Source organism: Mesoplodon mirus (assembly GCF_964341445.2).
Source record: "Mesoplodon mirus genome assembly, chromosome: 16".
In the NCBI taxonomy this organism is placed as follows: Eukaryota; Metazoa; Chordata; class Mammalia; order Artiodactyla; family Ziphiidae; genus Mesoplodon; species Mesoplodon mirus.
Genome location: NC_138992.1, coordinates 62,906,727 through 62,933,053, shown reverse-complemented (window position 1 = coordinate 62,933,053; position 26,327 = coordinate 62,906,727). Strand labels below are relative to the sequence as shown.

The following is a 26,327-nucleotide window of genomic DNA, read 5'->3' as shown; positions in this document are numbered from 1 at the left end:
GGCTTCCATGGTGGCGCAGTGGTTGAGAGTCCGCCTGCCGATGCAGGGGACACGGGTTCGTGCCCCGGTCCGGGAGGATCCCACATGCTGTGGAGCGGCTGGGCCTGGAAGCCATGGCCGCTGAGCCTGCGCGTCCAGAGCCTGTGCTCCTCAACGGGAGAGGCCACAACAGTGAGAGGCCCAATGTACCGAAGAGAAAAAAAGATAAACTGGAAATACATCTATAAAACATTACTAAAGATTAAGAGACGTAATATAAGAAATAATAAGAAAAGACAAACACCACCATGCAAGAAAAGAAAAACTGGTTTATCAGCTCAATTTTCTAAAAATACACATGAAAACAACAATAAAATCTCAGACCTTCCAAAATGACAATTTTTTAAAAAAGTAAAATATTTAATGTGTCCACGCGAATTCACAGCCCTTCCTTGTGGAAATATATAACAAATCCTTAAAAGAGTTGAAAACAGTTTACCTAGCAATTCCACACTTACGTTTACTCAAAGGAAATAATTAAGCATGCACATAAGATATTCGTGGCATTGCTCTAGATGTCCAATAACAGGGGGGTTAGTTAAATAAGATATATCTGTGAAACCATGCAGCCATTAAAATGATGCCATAAAATAGATTTTATTGATGTGAAAAGATGTCTATAACATATCTGTTATTTAAAAGAGCAGGTTGCTAAGTCTACCAGCGGATGAATGGATAAAGAAGATGTGGTATACACACACACATACAATGGAATACTACTCAGCCATAAGAAAAGAAAGAAATGTTGCCGTTTGCAGCAACAAGGATGGACTTGGAGGGTATTATGCTAAGTGAAAAAAGTCAGACAAAGGTGGACAAATACTGTATCATATCACTTGTATGTGGAATCCAAAAAATAAAACAAATTAGTGAATATAACAAAAAAGAAACAGACTCACAGATACAGAGAACAAACTAGTGGTTACCAGTGGGGAGAGGGAAGTGGGGAGGGACAAGATGGGGGAGGGGATTAAGGGGTACAAACTATTATGTATAAATAATACGAGTATGTATTGTACAACACAGGGAATATAGCCAGTATTTTGTGGTAACTATAAACGAAATATAACCTTTAAAAATTGTGAATCATTATGTAGTACTTCTCTAACTTATGTAATATTGTAATATTGTACATGTACATGTAATATTGTACATCAACTACACTTCAATAAATAAAACAATTTTTTTTTAAATAGCAGGTATTTAAATCTACTATAGCTTGGCACTATTGATAGGATGCATATCATTTGTTAAACTGATTAGTGGTAAAAACAAAATATTAGGAGAATGTTTAAATTAGGCGAGAACAATTTTCAAGTATTTTAGACACATTTTCATGATAATAATCTGCTAATTACAGTAATGCCTACTCTTGAAACAGCTCTGACAAGATAAACTTTCAGGTGTCATCCATATGACTTGCACTTACATTATGTTTTGTCTATAGTTTCAAAATCAGAACCCAGGGATGGGTCCTTGGAGGCAATAGCTTGAAGATGCATTGAGTGGCTGTCAATTTGATCTCCTGGTCTTTGGCAGATCATTTAGTCAACACCTATCACATGCTCTATTTCCAGAGCCGTGATAATGAAAATGAAGAAAACATACCCCTTTGAGACAGGTTGACTGGCGACACCAAGTGCCAGGGTTTTTAGCATATATCATACTACAACCTCTTACATCATTGACTTTGCTTTTTTTTTCACCCTTTTTTTAGTTGATAGAAGCAAAGGCAGAAAACTTCCATGACACAAAGAATTTTAGAGCTTTTTGTAAAAGAACCTGAGTGATCATCCAGTCTAACCCCTGGATGTTATAAATATGGAAATTTAGGCCTGGAAAGCAGGGAAGTAAAGAGTCAAACTAGAACCAGCTATCTTGCCTCCAAGCCCAGTCCACTTTCACCATCATCCACTACTTACACAGAATATCAGGTTCCAAGTTAGAAGGTAATAATTGTCCCACAGGATTAATGAAAAGAGCAATGCCAGTGGGTATACAGACCTTGCATCTGGTAGCTGTACGGTGCCTGTCCAGGTTGAGGGGTCCCAAAGCTTGTACCATAGCTGAGAAATCCTGTCTGTCCAGGTGACTGAGACTGTGACAATCCACCTTCAGTCTTGATGCCTGCCCACAATGCACCTAAATCAGTTAGTGATAGCTTATCTATCTGTTCATTTTCAAAAGCTGGTCCATATACAAAAACACTCCCACAACTATCCAATTACAAACGTTTCCCCCCCCACCCCCCGCCAGTGTTATCTCAATAACCAAGGCCATATACGCTTAGAGTGAAATACCCTTCACTATAACTTCAATTAAAAAGAATAAAACCAGGATTATTACAGATTTCAATGCCTATCCACACTATTCTTTTTTGTTGTTTTCCTGAATTCCATTTTCTGTAAAATTTAACTCTAGCGATATCATTTCTATAATTAGTTGTATTGCTTTACAAGAGTTTAAGATCATCTTTACAGTCCAGAAATGGCCATAATTAAACTTGAACTAAATTATTCTAAATGTTGTTGCATTGATTAACATCAGAATCAAAATATTTTTTCTAAAAAGTGATTAATTAGAGTCTCTAGCCTCATAACATTAAAAACATTTTTTTTCTTTACTCTTTCTACCACAAAGCTGATTTTAGTACACAACGCATTTTGAGGTCAGAGGTAGCAATATTGGGCACAGAACTAAGCAACACAGGGGGAAAGCTTCTCCCAGATATCCAGATCCTACCAGGCAGTAAGCACAAGAGAAGCAGAATAATAAAGAACTCAATCCTGTAGAACAACATAGTGCTTTATAAACAGCACAGAGAAATTGACAAGTAGTTCTCTTTTTGTCCCTTATAGTTTCAGGTTTTTATTCAAATATAATTGTTTTAAGTGTAACATAAAGTACACTTTCTTTTCATCACATCATAATACAAAAATAATGTATTTGTGGCCCCCCAAAACTTCCCAAAGTGCCAGGCTGACATCCTAATTTCAGGACTTGGGTTTGGCGGTATCGTTGTACAGGGCTCAGCCCTGGATCATAATTAAAGACAGTCATGAAAGTTAACAACTGTCCTTAATTCCCACAGAGGGAGGGGATGAAAATTTCTGCCAAGGGAATTCACCTTTTGGAATAATTTTACTTTTCACTTAAGATAAATAGTATCTTTGGGATCTAGAATACACAGTAGTCTCACTGTTTATTTCCATTTTAGGGGAATTTCATCAGTAGAATGAAGTTAGGTAACTTTCCTAAGGCAGTGGAAGAATCTGACTCTTGGCGAAGAGAGCCTACTCTAATTCCTGAAGTATCTCTAAGTAACCTCATAATGGCCTTACATTTCAGTCTTAACATAACCTTAGCATTTAAAAAAAATGTGACTTTCCTTGTACAGGCAATCCCAAACCAATGAACAACCCACACTTATAAATGGTCCCTGGAAAAACAAGTGCCCAAGACAGGTGGTGCCCAAGACAGTCTAGAAAACTCCATTCCTTTCCATGGTGTCACAATAGAGATTTCCCCCCTTCTCTCTCCATTTGATGCTATAACAATCTGCTTTCAGTCTTCACCTGTGTCACCTCTGTTTTCAGCCTGGAGGCTCAGGATGGGAATCTTTGTGATAAGAACAGGTAAGGAAAAGCAGGAAGTAGAAAACACCCATAGCCACACCTATGTCCATAGCTTCTATCCACAAGCTGTCAAACTCATCTCACTGGTCGACTCCACGCAGATCCAGTGAAGAATGGCATGACCTCTTCCTCCTCGCCGACCCCTTGCTCTTACTATGAAAAGATTTGCCTATCTTTTCTTACTGGGTCTAAGTGAAAAGTCAGGGGACACACGTCCTTGGAGAAAGTCTTCTAGAACTATCAGGACCTTAACTATCAGCAGTTAAAACCCCTAAACGATGTGCTCTTCCTTCAGAGCAAGCAATAGGGAGAAGGCTGCCATATTTTTCCATGCATTGGCCCAAGAAAAAGAGAATGGCTGGTCAGAAGCACTGGGGCATCTCCTTGTTCTCAAGGTACAAAAAGAGAAGAAAGGAGGTGATCAGAAAAATGCTAAGGACTGAAAATTATTCCCAGGAGATTTATAAGCATGGAAGGTCCTGGGATCAAAGCCCTTTACACTGAGACTCACTCTCACCACCTCCCCGATCCCCACCTACCACATGAAAATCCCTGTCTTCATCCTACTAGTTCTGAGCCTAACCTCCGAACCTCCGAACCTCTGCTCATCTCACTCTACTGGAACAACTATTTCAGACAACAGGGCCGTCTGTTGATGGTTTAGAATTAGAGGAGTCCTTACCCCGCAGCCCAGAAATTGGCAAAGGGCCCTTCCATGACTGAATGGGGAAGAGAAAGAAAAACAAGAGAGTTGTGTGAGTGGCAGCCAAGGCAGTAACAGGAATGGTACCTTCCCCTGGCAGCACTGATAGGTCTACAGTACTTGAGCATTGTTTGTACTGGAAAATACATTTCTACTTCAAATAATCGGCTTACAAATAAATGCTGAGAATATAAATTGGGGACTGCCTTAACTCACATCATAGAATTGAAGTTATGCAATTCAAATCATAGGATCTCTTCCCTCTTTTAGCATAAGAGTAGTTTAAAAGTAAGTTACAGACAAATTTGATCTATATTTAACATTATTTTGAGAAACTTGACTAAAAGTCATGGAAATGAAAGATAATTCTAGAAAGTCCATTTTATTGCTGTTTTTAAAGTCTGGTTGAAAAACACCTCCCTAGATCACATTCAGTTGTGATCTTTTTAAAATAAAACTATGAAGGTTGAAGTCATACCTAATTTAGATTTTAATTTCTATATATTTTATAAGAAATTTATATATGGCCAATTTGATCTGGGGTAAAGACAGAACAAAAAAGCAAAAACTAATTTACCTTCTAATGATTAATGAAATGTTTAAAGAAGAACATTATTTCTTTCAATATACTGAGAAAAGATTATTATGAAATAACAATAGCAGCAGAAGCATAATTAGAATATTGGTCACAAAATACTCCACCAGTTTTCTCTATCAGTCTTGCTTCCAAACTTTCATGTATTTTTTTCTGGATCACTAGGTTTTATTTATTTCTTAATAAAATGCCAATAATCCATATTTTTCTCTTCCAACAAGTTGCAGTTTGTTTAAAATTACAACTACCATTCAATGGAAGTGAAGGTATTCTGGAATCCAAAGCTTTTTAAAAATTAAACTATGAGGTTTGGCTGGATTTATTTTTAATTTACAGGTATTGACCCTGTAACAATTGAGTTAAATTACACCAAGATAAAGATAGTCTCCAGGTGAGAAGGAACAAATAGGGATGTGAGCTTTAAATGTTTCCTGATTGGCCTCTTTAAAGTGCAGCCCAAGCCATGATATAGATCACTTTTCCTAATGGTTGATAATGCTGAAATCTGAGACTACCACCCCCCTCAAGTTTAGAGCCAGGGTTTGTTGAACTCTGCTTGTACTTCTCTAATCATAGCTCAGCATCTGATAAATAGGAAATGAATCTTCACCCCAAAAGACTTCATTCACAGAAGTTTTATCAGAAATATGCACCAAAATACTTTGGATTCCAGAGCCAAGTGCTCAAGTGGCAAATTAAGAATTGAGATATAAATGGAAGAAAAAAAACCAAAAAAAACAAAACGAGAGCAAGAGGCCATATGAACCATGGTATTTGCCACCTCTGACCTCAAGATAAGTAACTACTAGCTCTTACAATGCTCATTGGAAACGATCATTTTAAGAATTTAGACACAAAAGGTGACCACCCTTTCTCAAGTGGCCCAAGAGGACCGTCTTTAAGTACCACTCCTGTGAAACTTTCGCAGGTACAGGTGTGCCCACTAGGCAACGTCACCGCTAAAGCTGAGGGATTACTCACCATAGGAGGAAATTCCATAGGGCTGTCCCGGCTGTGGGTACGTGGCATAGGCTGTAGCTTGTTGCATTCCTGTGGTAAACTGTGTTTGCCCATATGCAGCCATAGTTTGTGAGGAAGGGGTAGGGAGAATATGTGGGTATGGTCTGCTATTTGTCAGAAATGACAGAAAATAGAAAGCCCATGCATTAGATGGAAACATGCAAGGTAACTGATTAACAACCAAATCACAAATTCCAGTTAAAGATTGTTTCTTAATGTATAACTTTCAAGTGTAATACACAAAGAACCAAAATACTACAGTGTCCCTCCTAGGTGATGCTCCAAATAAATTTGCGTAAATACATTTAAGTCTCTATGAAACACACTTTAGTTTAAACTAAGATGTAACACGTGGGCACCAGACATGACTTGAAATAAGGTAAAAGACTACTCAGAAAAGTTATTTATTGATTAAGAGAAAATATAGCTTACTTGGAAGGATAAATCTGTGGTGGGGAGAATTGGTGAGACGGTCTTGGGCTGAAGCTACTGCTCCCAATGGCTGGAAAAAGAAAAATAATGCACAATAATCCAAGCAAAATACAAAATATGTATAAAGCATTGATATAGTTTCAACTATAGGTTGGCCACATGAAACCGTAGACCTTTTGGACCCGAAGAAATGGCAATTTCATAAGTCAACCTAATAGAAAGTTAAACTATATTAAGGAACCTATAGGAACTGATCAAGTGATTCGAATTTTAAATCAACTCTTAGAAAACATAGTCATAATATTCTTAAATACCTGTCAGTGATGGCTTTTACAGTGGCAATACTTTAAGAGCACAGGGAGTCCTGGCCACTGGTTGGAACGACCGCACTGAAAGGGGAGGGATGAACTTGAATTACAGGGCTGGGCGGGACCGGAAGGTCCTCTGGTCTATTGTTTGTGTTCAAGGGGACACAAGCCCCTGAGACTGTGTTACTGAGAAATGCAGTCTAATCTCCTCTCAGGGCAGTAGAAATAGGACAGATCCTCATTTGCCTGCATTGATTCAGCAATTTTTTTTAATAAGAATGCATTCCTATAACCATCTAAGATTTCTCAAGTTGCAAACTAGGCCCGTTTTTTCTTGCACGGAGATGGATATTCCTTTGCCTTTCAGTTATATGTGCTCCACTTCAGCATTCAAGTCACAAAGGTTTTTTTTTTAAGAGATTATTTAAGCATTCAAGCAGAATCTCATTTCTTTTTAATCACATATACTTGATTCACTAAGTCTCAGAAATGCACGAAACCCTTCTATCAAATATTCTTTTAGAATCATTCTGAAATAAAGAAGCAAAAAAAAAACATGTTTTTTTTTTTTTTTACTAACACGAGGCCTTAAAATGGTGATTCTCAGCTCCTTTCATTGCTAATATGGGTCATCTATTTATGTACATAAATATCTACATTTACATATCTACACATTTACATAAATATATACATATATACATACACACATATATATATATGTATTTCCCCCTTTCCCTTCAAACTCATCCTATGCTTTTCCTGGCTAAGATGCATATGCTTTGGGTACAATTATTATAAGATGTAATATGTTTATTTTCTTCTACAAATAATCACTGTCTGCAGAGGCTCTATTATTTATTCATTATATTCTACATTAAAACCCTTCATAAGCTTCCATGAACTCCAGGTTTTATACATTTTCATGATATCACATCAGTATAGTTATGTTTCTCAAATGTAATTTTCTAGCTTGTGTTTGGGAAAACAGTGGTGGGTTTGGGTTAGAATCTCAAAACCTATGACTAATCCTTTCCCGGTAAAGCAAACAGGCCTAACCCAGTGACAAGAGAATAGATGAAGGTCAGCAGTACTCATGCGACCTGCCAGACGTCAACCCTCTGGCTGTTGGTCTGGCAGAGATGGAGGCCATATTAATGAGAGAAGGCAGGCCAGCTTGGCTGGTGTCCCCCATCTCTTGGCACATGTTGGGTCACTATTCTGTTCCAGGCACTGCACTCCATGCTGCAGATGCAAACATGCAAAGACAAGTCCTGTCTGTCGCACGTGCGAAGGCCAACATACAAATAGCTATGGGAGGATTAAATACAATTTATAGAAGGGAGAGAATGCCTGGACCACAAGCACTGCCACTTGCCCAGGCCACCTGCGATTACAACCTTTCTAATCCCCTCTTCTAGGCCTGGAAAGAGACCAAGGGCAGAGAAGATTTATCCAGCAGAGCTGTTGGAGGGGTAATATCTTCCCTGGATCATCATAGATAGAAAGAAGTTTTTAAAAAATGAAACCACAGCACAAATATGTACTACCACACAAAAAACCCCAAAGCCATCTGAGGATGCAAGCCACAGAAATCCCTTTTATTCTTTTCTAGCTCTATCCCTGTGTTTTTCAAATTATGGGTCACGACCCATGAAAAGATTGTAAATTCAACTTCATAGGTTCTGCTCAGTAATTTTTCATAAACAAATAGAATAAGAGAATAGAAGATATCAGGGTGGTTATACAGCATAAGGTAGGTTCTGTGAAGCTCTGATTTAGATTATATGCATAGTGTATGTGTGTACACACGAAGACAGATTTGGAGGTTGCAGAGTGTGGTAATACAAACACAGTTTCTGGAATTAGAGTTTAATTTCAGCTCAGATTCAAGATCCAACTCTTCTATGCGGTCTTGGTCAAGCTATTTGATCCCTCTAAGCCTTGGCATGTTCTCATGTAAAATGATGGCAGTAATACTACCTACACCTCATAGGATGGTTGTGAGGACTAAATGAAGTAATGACATAAAGCAAATAATACTGTGTTTGTGTAAGAAATGTTTAACATCTCAGATTCCCAAATTCCCACTATCTTTGCCCCCATATTTGCCCTTTTTCTGTATTTTTAATTCTACTCAATGGACAGCATCACCATCTATCCAGCAAAATGCTGAAAAACAGGATTCTTTATCCCCATTTTATATATGGGGCTAGAAATTAAGGAACATGTCCAAGCAAATCAAGAGGAAAGCTGGTATTTGAACCCACATCTGCCCACTCCTTCTGCCAAAACATACTATCTCCTGACCCCCCTTCATAGGAACTAGAAGCCTCAGAATCATCTCATTTTTTTCTCCCTCTGTGACTCTCAAGTCACCCATCTCCAACTCAGAAACACCCATTGAGCTGTCCTGCATTCTCCATCCCTACCCACCTGTCCCGGGGCGGGTCCTCATTATGTCTCACCTGGACTAGAGAAACAGCCATCTAGCTACTCACCCTGCATTCCACCCAGTGCCCTTTGACTCTCACTTCTGCCACCACATTGATCTTCCTTACGCGGAAACTTCTTCACGTCCATTCTTCCAGCTTACAATCTCTCACCTGCACTTACACTATCCCTAGAAAAAAATTCCAAATTCTTTGGCAGATTATATAAAGATATTCAAGCATCCACTCTCCTGTGGGTTTAGAGTTACATAGCATCCCTGGACTTGAGGACTGCCCGTGCATGCCATGCATTTTCCTGTCTGTCTTGGTTGGTCTTCATGTCAGAGCCTAGTGCCATGCTAATGCTCTTCTTTCCCCTGCCTGTCAACCACTCTTCCACTGGGACTAAAACATCATTTTCTCCTTAGGATAATATCTTCTTTCTCTGTACTTTTTGGAATGTTGTAAACATTGGCAAAGTTGCCCTCACCACACTACATGATGGTTAGTTTATGTAGCGTATAGATGTTAGTTTCCTCTGCTACCCATGAGCTTCCAGGGCCAAGGACCTCCTACTCTCCTTTGTTTCCTTGGCACCTGGTAGGGCCTGGCATGTGGTAGGTAATCAATAAATAACATTTGTTGAATGAGACTGTGAGGTTTAGGTCAAAAGCAAAGTAGATATTTTTAAACCATGATAACTTGAAAGATGGTTAAATTATGTTAAGTTATTTATAAACACAACAATAAACCTGATCTTTGGCAATATAAATGGGTCAATAGTTTTCCTTATTAAATAGATGTGAATAAGAACCTATGATGCTGCCCGAGTATGTTGCTGCTACTTACCTGTGTGCACCTAAAATTATTGACTATGTAATGCCATGTAAACAGCCATACCCTTAGGGCTTTCTCTAAATTCAAACCCCTGTGATCTCTGTGTAGCCTAAAGTCAAGAATCTTCCACCTTCTACCTCAAGTACTTTTTTCCTTAATTGCCTAAAACACTTTAAACTTTTTAATAATAGTCTAAGAATTCAGATTATTTTTAATTTCATGAGACCAGAATAACCTAAGGCAAAAAGAATGCTCCCAGGCCATTTACCAAGGTAAATCAATTGGTTCTCTTACCATTAGTAAACTCCAGAGGCCACATGGCAGAGCCCTGGGGATGCAGGGACAACAGGTCCTTCTTTGTTTTAGCACACTTGTTTCCTATCATTGCATTCTTTCTCCTACCTCTCACATGTAAGTTAAAGAGGCTCCCCAAATCTTACTGCAGGAAGGGAGAGGAGAAGGACCCAAGGTGAATTAATATTCACAAGCTAGAGAATCCGCTGAGAAACTCGATAGAAATCTAAAAATTAGCAAGTCCTCAGTTCACGGCTCCCCCGGGATCCCATCTCGTCCATGTCAACGTCATTCAGCTGGACAAACAGGTCAAAAGCCTAAAAGTTAAGTTTTGATTCATCTCCTTTCCTCATACCCTTTTATCCTAAGTCCAGTCAGTTCTCCCTTCTAAATATAGGCTAAAAGTGACAACTTCTCACTCTCTCTTGTCTGCCACTCTGTTCCAGTCACCAACGTTGGCCGTGGCCATCAGAGAGGGCAGCCAGGGCACCGCCCCCTGATCTCACCTTCCCTCCCCTCCCCGATAGGATACTGGCACACAGCATCCTGCTTCAGTGGTTCCTCCAGGAAACACGTGGGCTAACACAGTCCTCTTCTTCTGCACCAGGAAATGCTGGTCTCCCTGCTTCTCCTTACCTTCTTCCCACCCTTCTCCCAAAGAGAATTTTCCACATGACAAACAGTGATCTCTTAAAAACATAAATTAGATCATCATGTCAAACCCCTCCTTGCCCTCAACTCCAAACCCTGTTATCCTGTTTCATTCTGATTAACCCAAACGTATTCCCTCACTTCACTAAGACCTCTGCTCAGATGCCCTTTCCTTAGAGAAGCCTTCCTTCTAAAAGAGACCCCTACCCACTCCTCACCATAGTCTTTGATCTGCTTTCGTTTTCTTCAGAGCACTTTTCACTGCCTAGTTACTTATATTACCACTTACCACTTACTTATCATTTGTCTCTCCCACAAGAATGAAAGCTCCATGAGAGCAGGGACCTATCTACTTATTCACCTCTATATTCCCACTGTCTAGAACATTGCCTGGCCCACAGTAGGTGCTCAATACAGAATTGTTGAATGAATGAATCAGATCCCAAAAGGTAGATCTTTTCATGAACAATTACAAAAACAAGAAATCATATTTGTCAGATGTGATTTTTTTCTCCTCTAGACATTTCCGATTTTCAAACACCCCCAGACATCAATGTTGAATGAATCCATATCAATTGACATTTTATTTAACAAATGAATAACAAATTTGGGCTTTGTGGAAGTGGAAGCAGCAGCAGGCAAAGACATTTTGTAATCCCTCAAAGCACATTATTTTCAACCCCAATTGTTCTTAACGTTTTAATCATTAAAATATTGTTTTTCATTGGTCAACAGTAAATGAGCAGAACGTCACTGTATTTTAAAAACACAGTAAACAACCTTGCATTTTTCAATTCAGCCACATGCCTTGGAAAATCAACCTCTCTCCTCCAGTCTCCCCACACCAGGATACCTGGCGATTTCCCTGGAGAAGAGTGAGCCTCCCTGCCTCCTTAATGCTTTAAGATGCTAGGGTTCCTTGAAGGACAAAGGTGGAAACAGCTATTACCAGTGTCAGGATGACTCCATGTCTTCTTTATCCTTGCTATTTCCTTAAGATACCCAGAATATTAGGGAAGTGAATTTTTAAGCTATCATAGAGAAGGAAGGTAGGCATAGTGACCACAGAGGTAAAGACCATCTTGGAGTTAATTCTTGGAGATTGCTTTCTCCAGCCTCCTCTTCCTCTTATAAACCCTAAGTCCTATTCACAGCCACTCCAGCATGCCATGGTTTTCACACCTTTACTTATGAAAGGTGGGGGGAGAGAAGGAGATGTGGGGGAAGGGGGGTGGAAGAGGAGGGGGAAGGAGAAAGAGGAGAAAAAGGAAGAGGAGGAGAAGAGGAGGAGAGAAGGGAAGAGAAACAGTAAAAGACAACAAGGAAGGTCCATCCCCACAGTGCTCTATGCCCCCTATGCCTTGACCCAGTGCCCAGGTCACCTGATCCTTTCCTCTGCGTCCAACACAGACCATCAATCTATGGCAAATGAGATTCTCTACAGCTTCAGTCTCTTCACCAAACTATTCCTCCACCTTCCGCTAAGCCCTCCTCCAAGGCCCTTACTTCTCCTGTGTATCTTTTCCCAGTAGAGGCTGCTCAATCTCTCAGATTCCAGAATAACAAAGACCTAAAAACACATCCTCCTTGTTGTTTCTTCCAAATCATTGTTTTTCTGCTCTCCCATGAAACCCTCCTTTCTCTGAGGTTCCTGACAACTCTTTAACACTTCCATGAAGGACCCACCTCCTAAGCACTGCCTTGCATTTATCAAAAACTTTAGTATTTGACTGTGTCCCCTGACACATCCCAACATCATCTTGGGTCATGCATCCAGCGCTTTTCTCATTTCTGTCTTGGCCTCAACTCTGGCCTTCTACGTCAACCATCAAGCTCAAGACCACATCCTGGACCTCTTTCTCCATTCCAGTCTTAAACCACAACAGCACTGACTGATTTCATTTGTTTATTTACAAACATGTACTGACCACTGCGTAGGAGCTCCATTCTACGATGGCCCCTGGGATTGTAAGTGTGAACAAGACAAACAGTCTCTGTTCTCATAGGGCTATAGTTTAGCAGGAGGAAAGACGATGCAAAGTAATTTTTAAAGGAGTGATAAAGGCTGAGGAAGGGAAGTACAGAGAACCAACGCCAGAAGCATCAGGTGGAGGCCTCACTGAGTTCTGAGATTAAGGAAGGAACATCCTCTCTTTCCAGAATTTTCACTCCTTTATTCCCATCTCATTTATCCTCCAACCCATCAAGAGAGGCAGGCCCCCTGACATCCTTATCCTCTCTCAGCTTATTATCCCCTTCCTTCACTTTTTTCTATCTGTCCTAGATACATGAAGTTATTTGAAACGCGTCTTTTACTGATATCCTCAATTTTCTTCTCATATTGAGTCTCTTCAGAGAAAAAAGTAGAAGCCAGCATTCATTCATTCATTCATGTATTCAATAATTTACCTAGTAAATATCTGAGTGCCTAACACATGCTGGATACTTTTTCAGGTGTCAGGGATACAAATGAACAAAAGAAGTCCAAATCCCTGCCATCTCAAGCTTACATTTTGGTGGGGGTGAGAGACCAGCAATAAACCTAATACGCAAGTGAATGATAGAGTTTGTAAAAAGGTTCGACGTGTTATTGGGTGGGTGGAGGATTCTGGAAATCTCTAGTGAGAGTTTTGTAACACTGAGTAAGGTGGTCAGGGTGAGCCTCAGTGGTGGGATGTGAAGGTGGTGAAGCAGTCAGGCAGGTGCACAGAGACGTGTTCCAGGCAGAGGGACTGCCCCCACAGAGGCCCTTATTAGAGGAATAGCAGGAGGCAAGGGAAGCAGGCAATAAGGTCTGGTGGGGCTTGCAGGATAATTGTAATGAATCGGCTTTTACTCAGAGATGAATGGGAGCCACTGGAAGGTTCGAACAGAGGAATCAGGCAGGAATCCCCTCAAGGTCTTGTCTCCTCCTCCTCCACTTCAGACTCATCTGTGTTACTTTCTATCAGTCTTCCCTGATATTTCTGTGGAAAAGTTATTCCTTTTCTAGGCTGACCCACTTCTGTTTTGAATTTAACCATTGCTGTCCCATCAGGTTGCCTCTACCTTGCACCCGTGCCTCTATAAAGTTCATGCTGGCAGCCCAAAACACCCTGACCTAAATGCCATCCTCAACCCTCCAGCCCTCTTTCTAACAGACTACCTTCTCTTCTCCTCCCTTTACCACTGATCGACGTGAAAGACGTTTTTCTCTTTCTTGTCTCCACATCCTCATCGTATTCATTAAGCCATTCATCCATTCAATAACTTATGAGCACATACTACCTGCTAGGAACTATGCTGGAGACACAGAAGTAGGGCATGTAGGCCAGCGGACACAAGGGAGATGAAGCCCGCTTGTCCACTGAAACTGCCGTAGGTTAAATCCATTCATGCTTTTCATTTTTTATTTTCTTATTTTGAAATAATTTGACAACTGGAGAAAAGTTGCAAGAATAGTAGAAAAACTTCCCAGATATCTTTCACCCAAATTCCACAAATGGTTATGTTTTATGAGATTAACTTTATCCTTTATTCTCTTTCTCTCTCTATATGTGTGTATATGCACATGTTTAACTCACATTTTTTGGAGTTGCAAATATGATGCCCCTTTACTCATAAATACTTCTGTATGTATTTCTTAAAAACAAGGAATTTCTTCCCTCCAGTACTGTGATAAAAATCAGGAAAAACCATGATGCAATACTATTATTCATAGATACTTTCAAAAAAATTATCTCTTTGCAGTTTAGTATGTGATTTTTAACTTGTACTTTAAAATGATTACTTTTTTTTTTTTTTTTTTTTTTTTTTTCCCGTACGCGGGCCTCTCACTGTTGTGGCCTCTCCCGTTGCGGAGCACAGGCTCCGGACGCGCAGGCTCAGCGGCCATGGCTCACGGGCCCAGCCGCTCCGCGGCATATGGGATCCTCCCAGACCGGGGCACGAACCCGTATCCCCTGCATCGGCAGGCGGACTCTCAACCACTGCGCCACCAGGGAGGCCCATGATTACTTTTTAAAAGTATGAATGTTATACATATGCTCTGCAAAAAATTATGAAAAAGGCAGAAGGAATAAAATTCAAATTATATTCCACCATTCAGAGAGCCAACCATTAATTTTTATACACATACACACAGACACAAAGACATACACATAAATGTCTTTTTAAACAAAACAAAACTGTGATTATACTGAACATGTTACTCTTTTATAATCTGCTTTGCACTTAATATAATAAACATTTTCTGATGTTGTTAAGATTTTTTAAAAAACCATTTTTAAAATCTGTATATGAATCTATCATATAGAAGTGCTTCCCTGAAGTTTCTTTCCTGCCTTCCTTCACTTCCATTTCAATACTCTTTTTCTTCTCCCCCAATCACCTGTGCTTTCATCTTATCCTCTACCCATCTCTTATGTATTGGTTTTCTCTGGGTTCTGTCTTCAACCTTGTTATACCCTGCTAGCGTCAACTCTCTGTACACTTTCAGAATTTCCATTCCAGATCTTTCCTGAGCTCCAACATCTTCAGGTGCGTGTTAAATCACCACTAACAAACCCCAAACAGAAGCCACCACCTTTCTTCCTCAGTCATACCTCTCAGATTCCCTCACTCCTCCCTTCTCTCTCTGCTTCACTCATCCTCGCCATGCTCATTGGTCACTATGACCATAAATTCTATTTCATAAATACATCTTAATCCATCACCTTTTCACAGCCATTGCCAGCACCCTATCTCAGGTCTTCATCATTTCTTGCGAAAATGATTGCAAAAACCCCTAACTGTTCTCTCCCCTTCAGTTCCCCAGCCTCCCCTCCATCCTGCCTGAGTCATTCCATAAGCGAAAGTGATCACGCAACCTGATGCCTCCCGTGGCACTCAGGATAAAACACACATGCCACGTGGAACACACCTGCCTGTTTAGACTCTGGCCCCTTCCTCTCCGTGCAGCACAGCCCGCACTGCTCACACCAGACACACCAAGAAAGCTGAACCATCAGTGGTGCCTCCAAGTTCCACACCCCCGTGCCTTGGTCTCCTCCCACGGAACACTCCATCCGTCCAGCTTCCCCATCCTCAATTCTACGTGTGCTTTATTCCTACACATTCTTTAAGGCTGAGTGCAGGCATCCTCTCCAGGAAACCCTCCCTGACCACCCCACCCCAACTCAGTCTCTGTTGGGTCCTTCCTAGGTATTCTTAGGGGTCCCCGGGCCTCCCTCCGGCATTATCCAGCTGTACTACGATGGCCTGGTGATTACTTCGCCCTACTAAGTCGCAAGGCAGGACCGTTCCCATACATCTCTGAATCCATAAAAGCACCAAGCACACTGCCTGACATAAGTCGAATTCCAGTAAACGCTTTATGAAAGAACTATGGGTGTAACACCTGTTGTTAGCTCCTTATCGCCTCCAGCTGGTATCATCAGCATAAAAGTTGTGCATCTGCATTTATAACTCCTTCTAATTGGGGTGTATGTGAAATGATCCCAAGAGCTAGATGAAATCAATCGCAAACTTACAAAAGTATAGCATTTCCGATGGAGAGGTCTCATAAACACAGCCAATCACTTGAAAAGGGTTAAAAAATGGAAGAATTACTTCTGATAAGAATGAGTTTTAATTGAAAGAGTCCAAGCTGGGTAATTTGGCAAAGATACAATCAGATCCTCACAGTGAATTTATTATCACAGTCACTTTCTTATCAGCAGTTTCATCATCATGGAGGTGAAACGTGTATGTTTTGTTTGTTGAAGGCAGGCTTTACTCAAAATGAAAGAGATTAAAAAATTAATTAAGGATCTAAAGCTGCTTGACAAAGTCTGATCTCTAGTTGACATGACAGTTAGTTAGGAGGATGCCGTGGCAAGTCTGTTTAGGGGCTATCAGAAGCCAAATTGTGCATGATTAGAAAAATCACATAGGGACTTCCCTGGTGGCACAGTGGTTAAGAATCCGCCTGCCAACGCAGGAGACACGGGTTCGAGCCCTGGTCTGGGAGGATCCCACATGCCGCGGAGCAACTAAGCACGTGCGCCACAACTACTGAGCCTGTGCTCTAGAGCCCGCGAGCCACAGCTACTAAGCCTGTGCGCCTGGAGCCCGTGCTCCACAACAAGAGAAGCCACCTCAGTGAGAAGCCCGTGCACCGCAAGGAAGAGTAGCCCCTGCTCCCTGCAACCAGAGAAAGCCCACATGTGGCAGCGACGACCCAACACAGCCATAAATAAATAAATTTATTAAAAAAGAAAGAAAAATCACACGGATGAGAGACAGAGGGAAGGAGGCATCAACATAATAAAGATAATTTAGAGAAGATGGAGAACAATTCCCCTTTTGATTTTTTTCTCCTTTACAGAATACCAACATTTTCAGCAAACACTTCATCACACTGAACAAAAACATCAGAATTGCAAATATGTGATGCTGAGAAAAACTATACAGTATTACACAGATGATATCCACATACATACACATACACATGCATATACACACATATATTTGTATATGTAAACTAGGAAAAATAATGTTTCATATTACTGTGAAAATCTAATATTTATTCCTTACCTGAACCTGAGAAATTGTCTAAAGACCCGTCTGCTGTTGTTGAAACTATTTCACTGCTGCTCATTGGCTCTGTTTTAACTATAAAAATAAACAACATATATCATATACCCAATTAATATTTATAAAGGCACAGTAGAGAAGATATAACATTCAAAATAATTATAAGAAAATCATTTAAAAATCAATCTTTTCATATTTGAATATAAATCAGATTAATATTCCTAATAGAGTCTTTTTTAAAGAAATTCCCATGTTAAGTTTTTCTTCCTAAGGAAACAATCTATTGTGGCAAGTTACCTTTTAATAGAAACACTTTAAAATCAGTTCAATTCATTGTTGTCTTAAATGTTTACTAAATTGCTTACTAAACTAAATAACTTAGGTCTCAAAATTTACATAATGTGGATGTGAAATTATTTCCTTGGGTTTGTAGCCATTCGGCCAAATAGAGTCCAAAGGATAGAAGAGAAAGACTTGAAGAAGTGGGAAATAACACCAGCTTTCATGATGCTCAAGGACAGGTGCATGCGCACACACACTTTCTCAGTTATCCAGCATGGCTAAAAAAACAGAGTGCTCATTTTAATGGACTGTTATTACCACCCAGCCATGACAATTCACCAAGGTCTGATGTACACTTAGTACCAAAACCACACTAAATATAAATGAAGCAGAAATAAAATTTTCCATTTAAAAATAACAATAGCAGACAGTCTGTGGAAAGCATAACCTTCAGTAAAGTCCCTTGGGTCTGTAAACTAAAAACATTTATCTTTATGCTATAGGTTCTCCAAAGCAAATCTACTGCACTGATATAGTGAGGGGATTATTGCATCCCTACAGATAAGGCAGAACAGCTCAGAACCCTATTTTCCCTAGTTTTAGCTTAAAAAAAAAATAGCATCATTGTTTTCCCTAGAAACTACTAGTGAAGTTTTTTTTTTTTTTTTTTTTAGTTTCTGCTTTATAATACTAGTGAAGTTCTATCACTGGAATTTGCCTAGCCTACTGTGTGGAAGTTATACATCCCTATTAACAGGTTTTCAAGAAGAGTGTAATAATACTTTAGAGGCTACTTAAAAATCAATAACATGTTTCCCAAAATGAAGGCCCTAACAAGAGAATATTTGGGGTGGCTTCTCTCACCAAGTAAACACATCCCGGAATGGGAACGGATGATGGAGACAATGAAGCTTTTCCTTCTCTCAACACTGCTAATCTCCTATAAACATCAGGCATAGGACAAATTCACCCTCTTGGGCCTTTAAATCTTTTACGAGTGCATAATGAGTAGTTCTAAAATTCACATTATAAATAGTTGCAGCAGATAGTTTCAAAAAAAAGTATTTAGACTGTCTGTAAACCAAGTTGAAAAATGAAACCAGTGAGTCCAAAGGGAACCACTTCACTTGATTGTTTTAATGTAGGCCAAACAATAGTGTAACTGAAATTTTCTCTTTCCCACCAGTTGTTTCAGATTAGAAGTCTTCGCTGATGCTCATAAATTCTGACGTGAGCCTGTATTTCCCTCCTCTCTTCACGCCCCCAGGAACCCTCATGATTTTGCTCTTCATAAGCATTATATAGCCACAGATTTAGGAAGGCAGGGACACCGCTGCTGGTGCACGGTTTCATAGCCAGTTGTCCACATCCTTATTTTACCTCTTTAAAAAGAACTCATATAACGCCCTGTACATAAAAAACAATGGTTCTATTTCACTCTATGCTGGACAAATTACCATGGGATCTGAACTCACTATCAAATACCACACACCCAGAAAAAGATCAGAATTAGGCCCAAGGGGAATGGGTCCTACAGAGTACCTACTATGTGTCAGATTCTTTGTAGACATTTTGATTAATCTCTTTAAACAATTCTACAAGTAGGTCTCAGAACACAACACACAAACTCACCAGTTACGTACTGTCTTCTTGTTTCACAGGCAAAAACTGAAATCAGAGGGGTTAGGAAATTGCCCAAAGTTACACAGTAAGTGGCAGAAATGGGATTTCATGTTGGATATTTTTTATTCCAAGTCTTGAAAAATAGCCGTAAGTGGCACTTCCCAATAATTAGAGCTACTCGACAACAGAGTAAGGCACATTGTGGACATGGTGCAAAGCAAAACCCCTGCAGTCCTTGTCTTCCTAGAGCGTTAACACTTCCAGGCTAGTGAACTTGCTGGAAGATCTCAAGCAGAAGGTCCATGCCCACCCGTCTGCCTGGGAAAGATGGTGAAGAAGAAATTTACAGTGTGAGATGTTAGCCCAGATGACTTCTAAGTCTTTGCCAAATCTAAGGTCTATGAATCTGTAGACTGGACTATAAAATTCACGAAAGCTTGACTACGCCAAACCACTCCTACTCCTGTACCCCAAGACCTACCCCAGCTACTCTCCATAATTAGCTTAATCAAGTACAGCTTTCACTCCCAAGAGGCGCATTCAATTATACTTGCAATGCCATTAAAACTAGGCAAAAAGAATAGGAAGGAAACGAAGAGGATACTTTTTCTTTTAGGCCCCCAGCCCATTGCTTTTTGCCATTGTTCAAATACACTCATCTATACACTAAAGAATAAAGACTCCCTTTTCCTGATGAACCCAAGTTTTTAAAAGGCTCACTGTTGAAGAGAAGAGGCAGTATATAAAGGAACTACCAGGATATTCGTGATTTTATCAGGTACTGTAATTGAATCTGTGATCACCAGCCACCTGATGCTAAAGAGACTGGTGATTTATTGTGATGGAAAATAGTTTCTGAATGAAAGCCAAATAAACAGAGACCACTGCTGGCTTTGTGGTTGCCAAGCATACACCCACCAGAAAGTTAAAAAGAATAATCTCTGGCCACCAGAACTTTACCCATCCTTACTAGCGCCATGACATTTATAAATATGTCATAGGTGATATAATAGAGCACCTTTCTAAAGCTTTGAATTTAAAAACACAACATACTGAATTTTTTTTTAAGTTTGAGAGATTTAAAATGCTGTCATGTCTGAGAACAATGATCCCATCTGAGCTATTTATCTGAAAAGAAAAATCTGAGTGACCTGTTCTCCTCTAAATAATGGTAGGATTCTTTTATCTCTGCCATACTGTTTCCTGCATTACATGACTTCAGTCTATCAGAAAATAGCAACTTTTAGTCTCTTTTGCCACCACTCAAGTCTCTCTTTTTCCTACCACTCCAGATTTCCAGTCTTCCATCTGATACTTAAGGACCTACTCATCCTTTAAAAATATTCAGAAATTCTCCTTTACCCCTTTAATCTCCCTGATCCCTTCAACAGCTTCACCTGTCCATGTACTTTAGGCCTGAGTTATACTGGGCAACTTGCTACCCTCCAGAAGTGCCACAAACTTCCATCTATCAATTTCTTTGCACTTTGGTTTTGGAGGCAAATAATCCAGCTACCTGCTATAAGACTTTGTAAAAGTTATATGATCTCTTCAACCTTAATTATCTCATAAAATATTTTAAAAGTAATATCTACAGTTATACACACACACACACACACACACACACAATGGAATACTACTCAGCCATAAAACAAATAAAATCTTTCTATTTGTGACACCATGGATAGACCTTGAGGGTATTATGCTAAGTGAAACAAGTCAGAAGAGAAAGATGCCATACGATTTCACTTATATGTGGAATCTACAGAACAAAATAAACGAACAAACAAAGCAAAACTCATAAAGAGAACAGACACTCATAGATACAAAGAACAGATTGGTGGTCGCCAGAGGAGTGTTGTGGGTGGGTGAGATGGGTGAAGGGGGTCAAGAAGTACAAACTTCCAGTTATAAAATAAACAAGCCATGGGGATGTAGTGTACAGCATGGGGGCTACAGGCAATAATATAGTCCTGCATATCTGAAAGTTGCTAGAAGGGTGCATCTTGAAAGTTCTCATCACAAGCAAAGAAAATATCTATATTATAGAAATGAAATAAGGATCCATAAAAACGTATGTAAAGTACCTGATACAAATAAGGAACTGAAACTACATTTATCATCATCATTAGTAGCAGCAGTATTATACCTACCTACCCTGAATGCCTTTCTCCTGGGGAATAGTACCAGGGAGCAATAGGGAATAGAGTTAAAATATATAATAAATAAATGAATGAATGAATAAAGGAAGGAATAAAGAGTTAAAAGCACCAGCTTTGGAATTATCGGTTGAAGTTCAATCTAGCGTTGCTATTAACAGTATGAACCTGGAAAAATTACTCAACTTCTGTGTGCCTCAGCTTCCTTCTCTATAAGTGGGGATAACATACTCACGAGAAGATTAAAAAGATAAATGCTTATAAACCATTCAGCACTGTGCTAGGTCCAGAGGCCATGTTTTTATAGTTACTTCTATCATTAGAGTATCTTTATTAAAGTAATTATGAGAAATCAAAGTGTTTCTTCTGGGACAGAATCTGTTACAAACTTCACATTAAAGTTAAGCTTACCCTTTGAAAAGTACATTAGAAGAATCTAAAGCTAAGTGACTTGTCTAAGATCAACCATTAGGGCAACTGCCTCAGGACAGCCAAAATCAAATCAAGGTAACTTGGCGGTAACTCAAGAGGAAGGATTAAATCATGATTATATTAAGTAAACATATCTGCTAATCCCAGAGTCCTAATTTATCCCTCTCTTCCATCTCCCTTTCCGCTTTGGTAACCGTAAGTTTGTTTTCTACGTCTGTGAGTCTGCTTTTGTTTTGTAAATAAGTTCATTTGTGTCATATTTTAGATTCCACGTGTAAGTGATATCATATGGTATTTGTCTCTTTCTGACTTACTTCACTTAGTATGATAATCTCTAGGTCCATCCATATTGCTGCAAATTCTTCTGCCCATTTTTTAATTGGGTTGTTTGTTTTTTTGATGTTGAGTTGTATGAGCTGTTTATATATGTTGGCTATTAATCCCTTATGGGTCATATCATTTGCAAATATTTTCTCCCATTCAGTAGGTTGTCTTCATTTTGTCAGTGGCTTCCTTTGGTGTGCAAAAGCTTTTTAGTTTAATTAGGTACCATTTTAAAATTTTTTATTTTTATATCTTTCTTGGAGTACAATTGCTTTACAATGGTGTGTTAGTTTCTGCTGTACAACAAAGTGAATCAGCTATATGTATACATATATCCCCATATCCCCTCCCTCTTGAGCCTCCCTCCCACCTTCCCTATCCCACCCCTCTAGATCGTCACAAAGCACCGAGCTGATCTCCCTGTGCTATGCAGCAGCTTCCCACTAGCCATCGATTTTACACTTGGTCGTGTATCTATGTCCATGCCACTCTCTCACTTCATCCCAGCTTCCCCTTCCCCCATTGTGTCCTCAAGTCCGTTCTCTACATCTGTGTCTTTATTCCTGCCCTGCGATTAGGTTCATCAGTACTGTTTTTTTTAGATTCCATATATGTGCGTTAGCGTACGGTATTTGTTTTTCTCTTTCTGACTTACTTCACTCTGTATGACAGACTCTAGGTCCATCCACTTCCTACTATATATATAAAATAGATAAACAACAAGGTCCTACTGCATAGCACAAGGTACTATATTCAATATCCTGTAATAAACCATAAGGGAAATGAATATGACAAAGAATACGTATATATGTATAACTGAATCACTTTTCTGTACAGCAGAAACTAACACAACATTGTAAATCAACTATATTTAAATTTAAAAAAATGGTCAGGAGAACTAGACATTTTTCCAAAGAGGAAATGCAGATGACCAACAAGCACATGAAGATGCTCAACACTGCTAATCATCAGGGAAATGCAAGTCAAAACCACAATGAGATATCACCTCACACCTGTCAGAATGGCTATCATCAAAAAGAACACAAATAACAAACATTGGAGAAGATGTGGAGAAAAGGGAACCCTTGTAGACTGTTGGTGGGAATATAAATTGGTGCAGCCACTGTGGAAAACAGTATGGAGGTTTCTCAAAAAACTAAAAATAGAACTACCATATGATCCAGCAATTCCACTCCTGGGTATGTACCCGAAAAAAATGAAAACACTAATTTGAAAAGATCATGCACCCCAATGTTCACAGCAGCATTATTTATAATTGCCAAGATATGGAAGTAACCTAAGAGTCCATCAATGGATGAATGGATAAAGAAGATGTGATATGTGTGTGTGTATATATATATATATATATATACACACACACAATAGAATGTTACTCAGTCGTAAAAAAGAATAAAATTTCGCCATTTGCAGCAACATGGATGGACTTGGAGGACATTATGCTAAGTGAAATAAGTTGGAGAAAGACAAATACTATATCACTTATATATGGAATCTAAAAAATACAACAAACTAATGAATATATCAAAAAAGAAGCAGATTTACAGATATAGAGAACAAACTAGTGGGTACCATGGTGGGGAGGGGCAATATAGGAGTGGTAAGTGGGAGATACAAACAACTAGGTATAAGATAGGCTCAAGGATGTATTGTGCAACATGAGGAATATGGCCAATATTTTGTAATAACTGTAAATGGAAAGTAACCTTTAAAAATTATATTAAAATTAAAAAAAAAAGAAAACATATACCTCAGTCATTACAATCTTTCTGAAGAAACAGGCTAGTGGGAGGATGGTGAACATGGCAATTGTGATAGAGGATTCCAGGAGAAAATGTGGGCATTTCTCTCCAGCACTGCTTAGTGGCCCATGGAAAAGAGAACCCTGTCTTTGTTCACCATAAAGTTAACTGGAGACAGAGCTATCAGATCATTGGAGCTTGGGGACTTCAGCTATAAAGACCATCCAACGAACCCATCATACCACGATTCCTTGCTCATCAAGCAACTTCTCATTATAATCTGAATGTTGCAGTCACATCATCTCCAGGAAGATGACAGGCTGATCAGAGGAGATAAGTACCCAGTCCATTTGATTAGTTATATTTCTCACTATAAAGTAAGAGGGCAGTTAAAGCACGTTCTTCCCCAGAGGACAGCTGTGCCTGATGGACTGGGAGCCGGCCTCTGTGTTAAGAATTTGCCCAGGGGTTTCCCTGGTGGCGCAGTGGCTGAGAATCTGCCTGCTAATGCAGGGGACATGGGTTTGAGCCCGGGTCTGGGAGGGTCCCACATGCCGCAGAGCAACTAGGCCCGTGAGCCACAACTGCTGAATCTGCGTGTCTGGAGCCTGTGCTCCACAACAAGAGAGGCCGCGGTAGTGAGAGGCCCGCACACCGTGATGAAGAGTGGCCCCCGCTTGCCACAACTAGAGAAAGTCCTCGCACAGAAACAAAGACCCAACACAGCAAAAATAAATGAATTAATTAAACTCCTACTCCCAACATCTTCTTAAAAAAAAAAAAAAAAAAAGAATTTGCCCAGGATTGCAGCAAAGGCACCAGCCTGGGTAAGCCGTAGATCCTCCCCAGGTAGTATCTAAGCTCATCTCATAACTTTTCTTCTCACTGTGACAGTACAGCTTGCCTTTGCTTGGCACACGCTTGGTCTCCCTCTCTATTTTGTTTCCTACTTCAATGCTCCAGGACTTTACAAACTCTGTTCACTATCCCTCTACTACTCTTTATGATTCCTTTCTCTCTTCTATTGCAATGAGATTTACTTTCATTCCACTTTGGTAATTAAATACTTCAGCTACACCACTTCCTAGAACTGCACTGCCTCTAAAGAACACCGCCTTTTACCTTTTTCATTTGCTCACTTCTGCTGGACTAGCTCTTAATGCTCCTCAGAATAACCCGTCTTTCTAAACCCCTATCCATTCTCCCACTCCAACCACACCAGCCCAGTCTGGAACCCAGAACTCCCACCCTAGAATCCCATGTGTCACCTCATTTTTCCAAGCATCTTTTTTGCCAAGCTCCATTCTCAGGATTGGCAATCTCTTACTGTTCACTCTTTGGCTCTGTTCTGGCTGGCTGAGCATAGGAGAGGAGACCACAATTCACCCGCTAACTGAATCCACTAAAATGTATGCTTTCTGTATTCTTTTGAGTCATCCTGTTGCCTGACAATCCCACCTTTCCATTTCTTCTGCTTGAAAGTTTCCATCAAGTCTTTTCCACTTTACTCAAAACTCCAAACCGCACCTTATTCCCCATCCTCTTTAGCACATGTCCTCACCAACTATTTTATAAAGAATGTAGAAGCTGCATTAAATCTTTCAATGATCTTTCTACAATATTTTCCATTTTCCCACTGATGAATCTCAATAGAGGTTTTCTTTCCTCTAGCAGGGTTTAAATTTTACACCTTTATTCTTGCACCATGTCCATACCTTCTTTGCAACAACGCTCCAATATTTGATTGTTTGGTCTCAACATCTTCAATCGTTCCATCTCGAGGGACTACTTCCTTCTACTTCCCCTAACTTTAAAAACAGGCAGCAGCACTACTTACAATAGCCAGGACATGGAAGCAACCTAAATGTCCATCAACAGAGGAATGGATAAAGATGTGGGATATATACACAATGGAATATAACTCAGCCATGAAAAAGGAACAAAATAATGCCATTTGCAGCAACATGGAGATTGTCATACTGAGTGAAGTCAGAAAGAGAAAGACAAGTATCATATGATATTGCTTATATGTGGAATCTAAAAAAAGGGTAAAAATGAACTTATTTACAAACCAGAAATTGAGTCACAGATGCAGAAAACAAACTTATGGTTACCAGGGGGAAAGAGGGGAGAGGGATACATTAAGAGGTTGAGATTGACATATATATATAATAGATAACTAATAAGGACCTACTATATAGCACAGGGAACTCTACTCAATATTCTGTAATGACCTATACAGGAAAAGA

General features: G+C 39.7%; 1 protein-coding gene across 8 annotated transcripts in view; it reads right to left on the bottom strand.

The window, feature by feature from the left end:
- EYA1 (EYA transcriptional coactivator and phosphatase 1) overlaps positions 1–26,327 on the bottom strand; it is a gene marked incomplete at its 5' end in the record, with an annotated part of 319,290 nt that overhangs the window by 114,912 nt on the left and 178,051 nt on the right. For 2 of the 8 annotated variants that reach the window (XM_082601445.1, XM_082601452.1), the window contains 4 exons: positions 2,040–2,181; positions 5,954–6,099; positions 6,425–6,494; positions 17,499–17,576. In XM_082601445.1, the coding sequence (XP_082457571.1) occupies positions 2,040–2,181; positions 5,954–6,099; positions 6,425–6,494; positions 17,499–17,576 (436 nt within the window). The remainder of the gene's footprint in view (positions 1–2,039; positions 2,182–5,953; positions 6,100–6,424; positions 6,495–17,498; positions 17,577–26,327) is intronic. The other 6 variants (XM_082601449.1, XM_082601447.1, XM_082601450.1 and 3 more) reach the window with 3 other exon arrangements.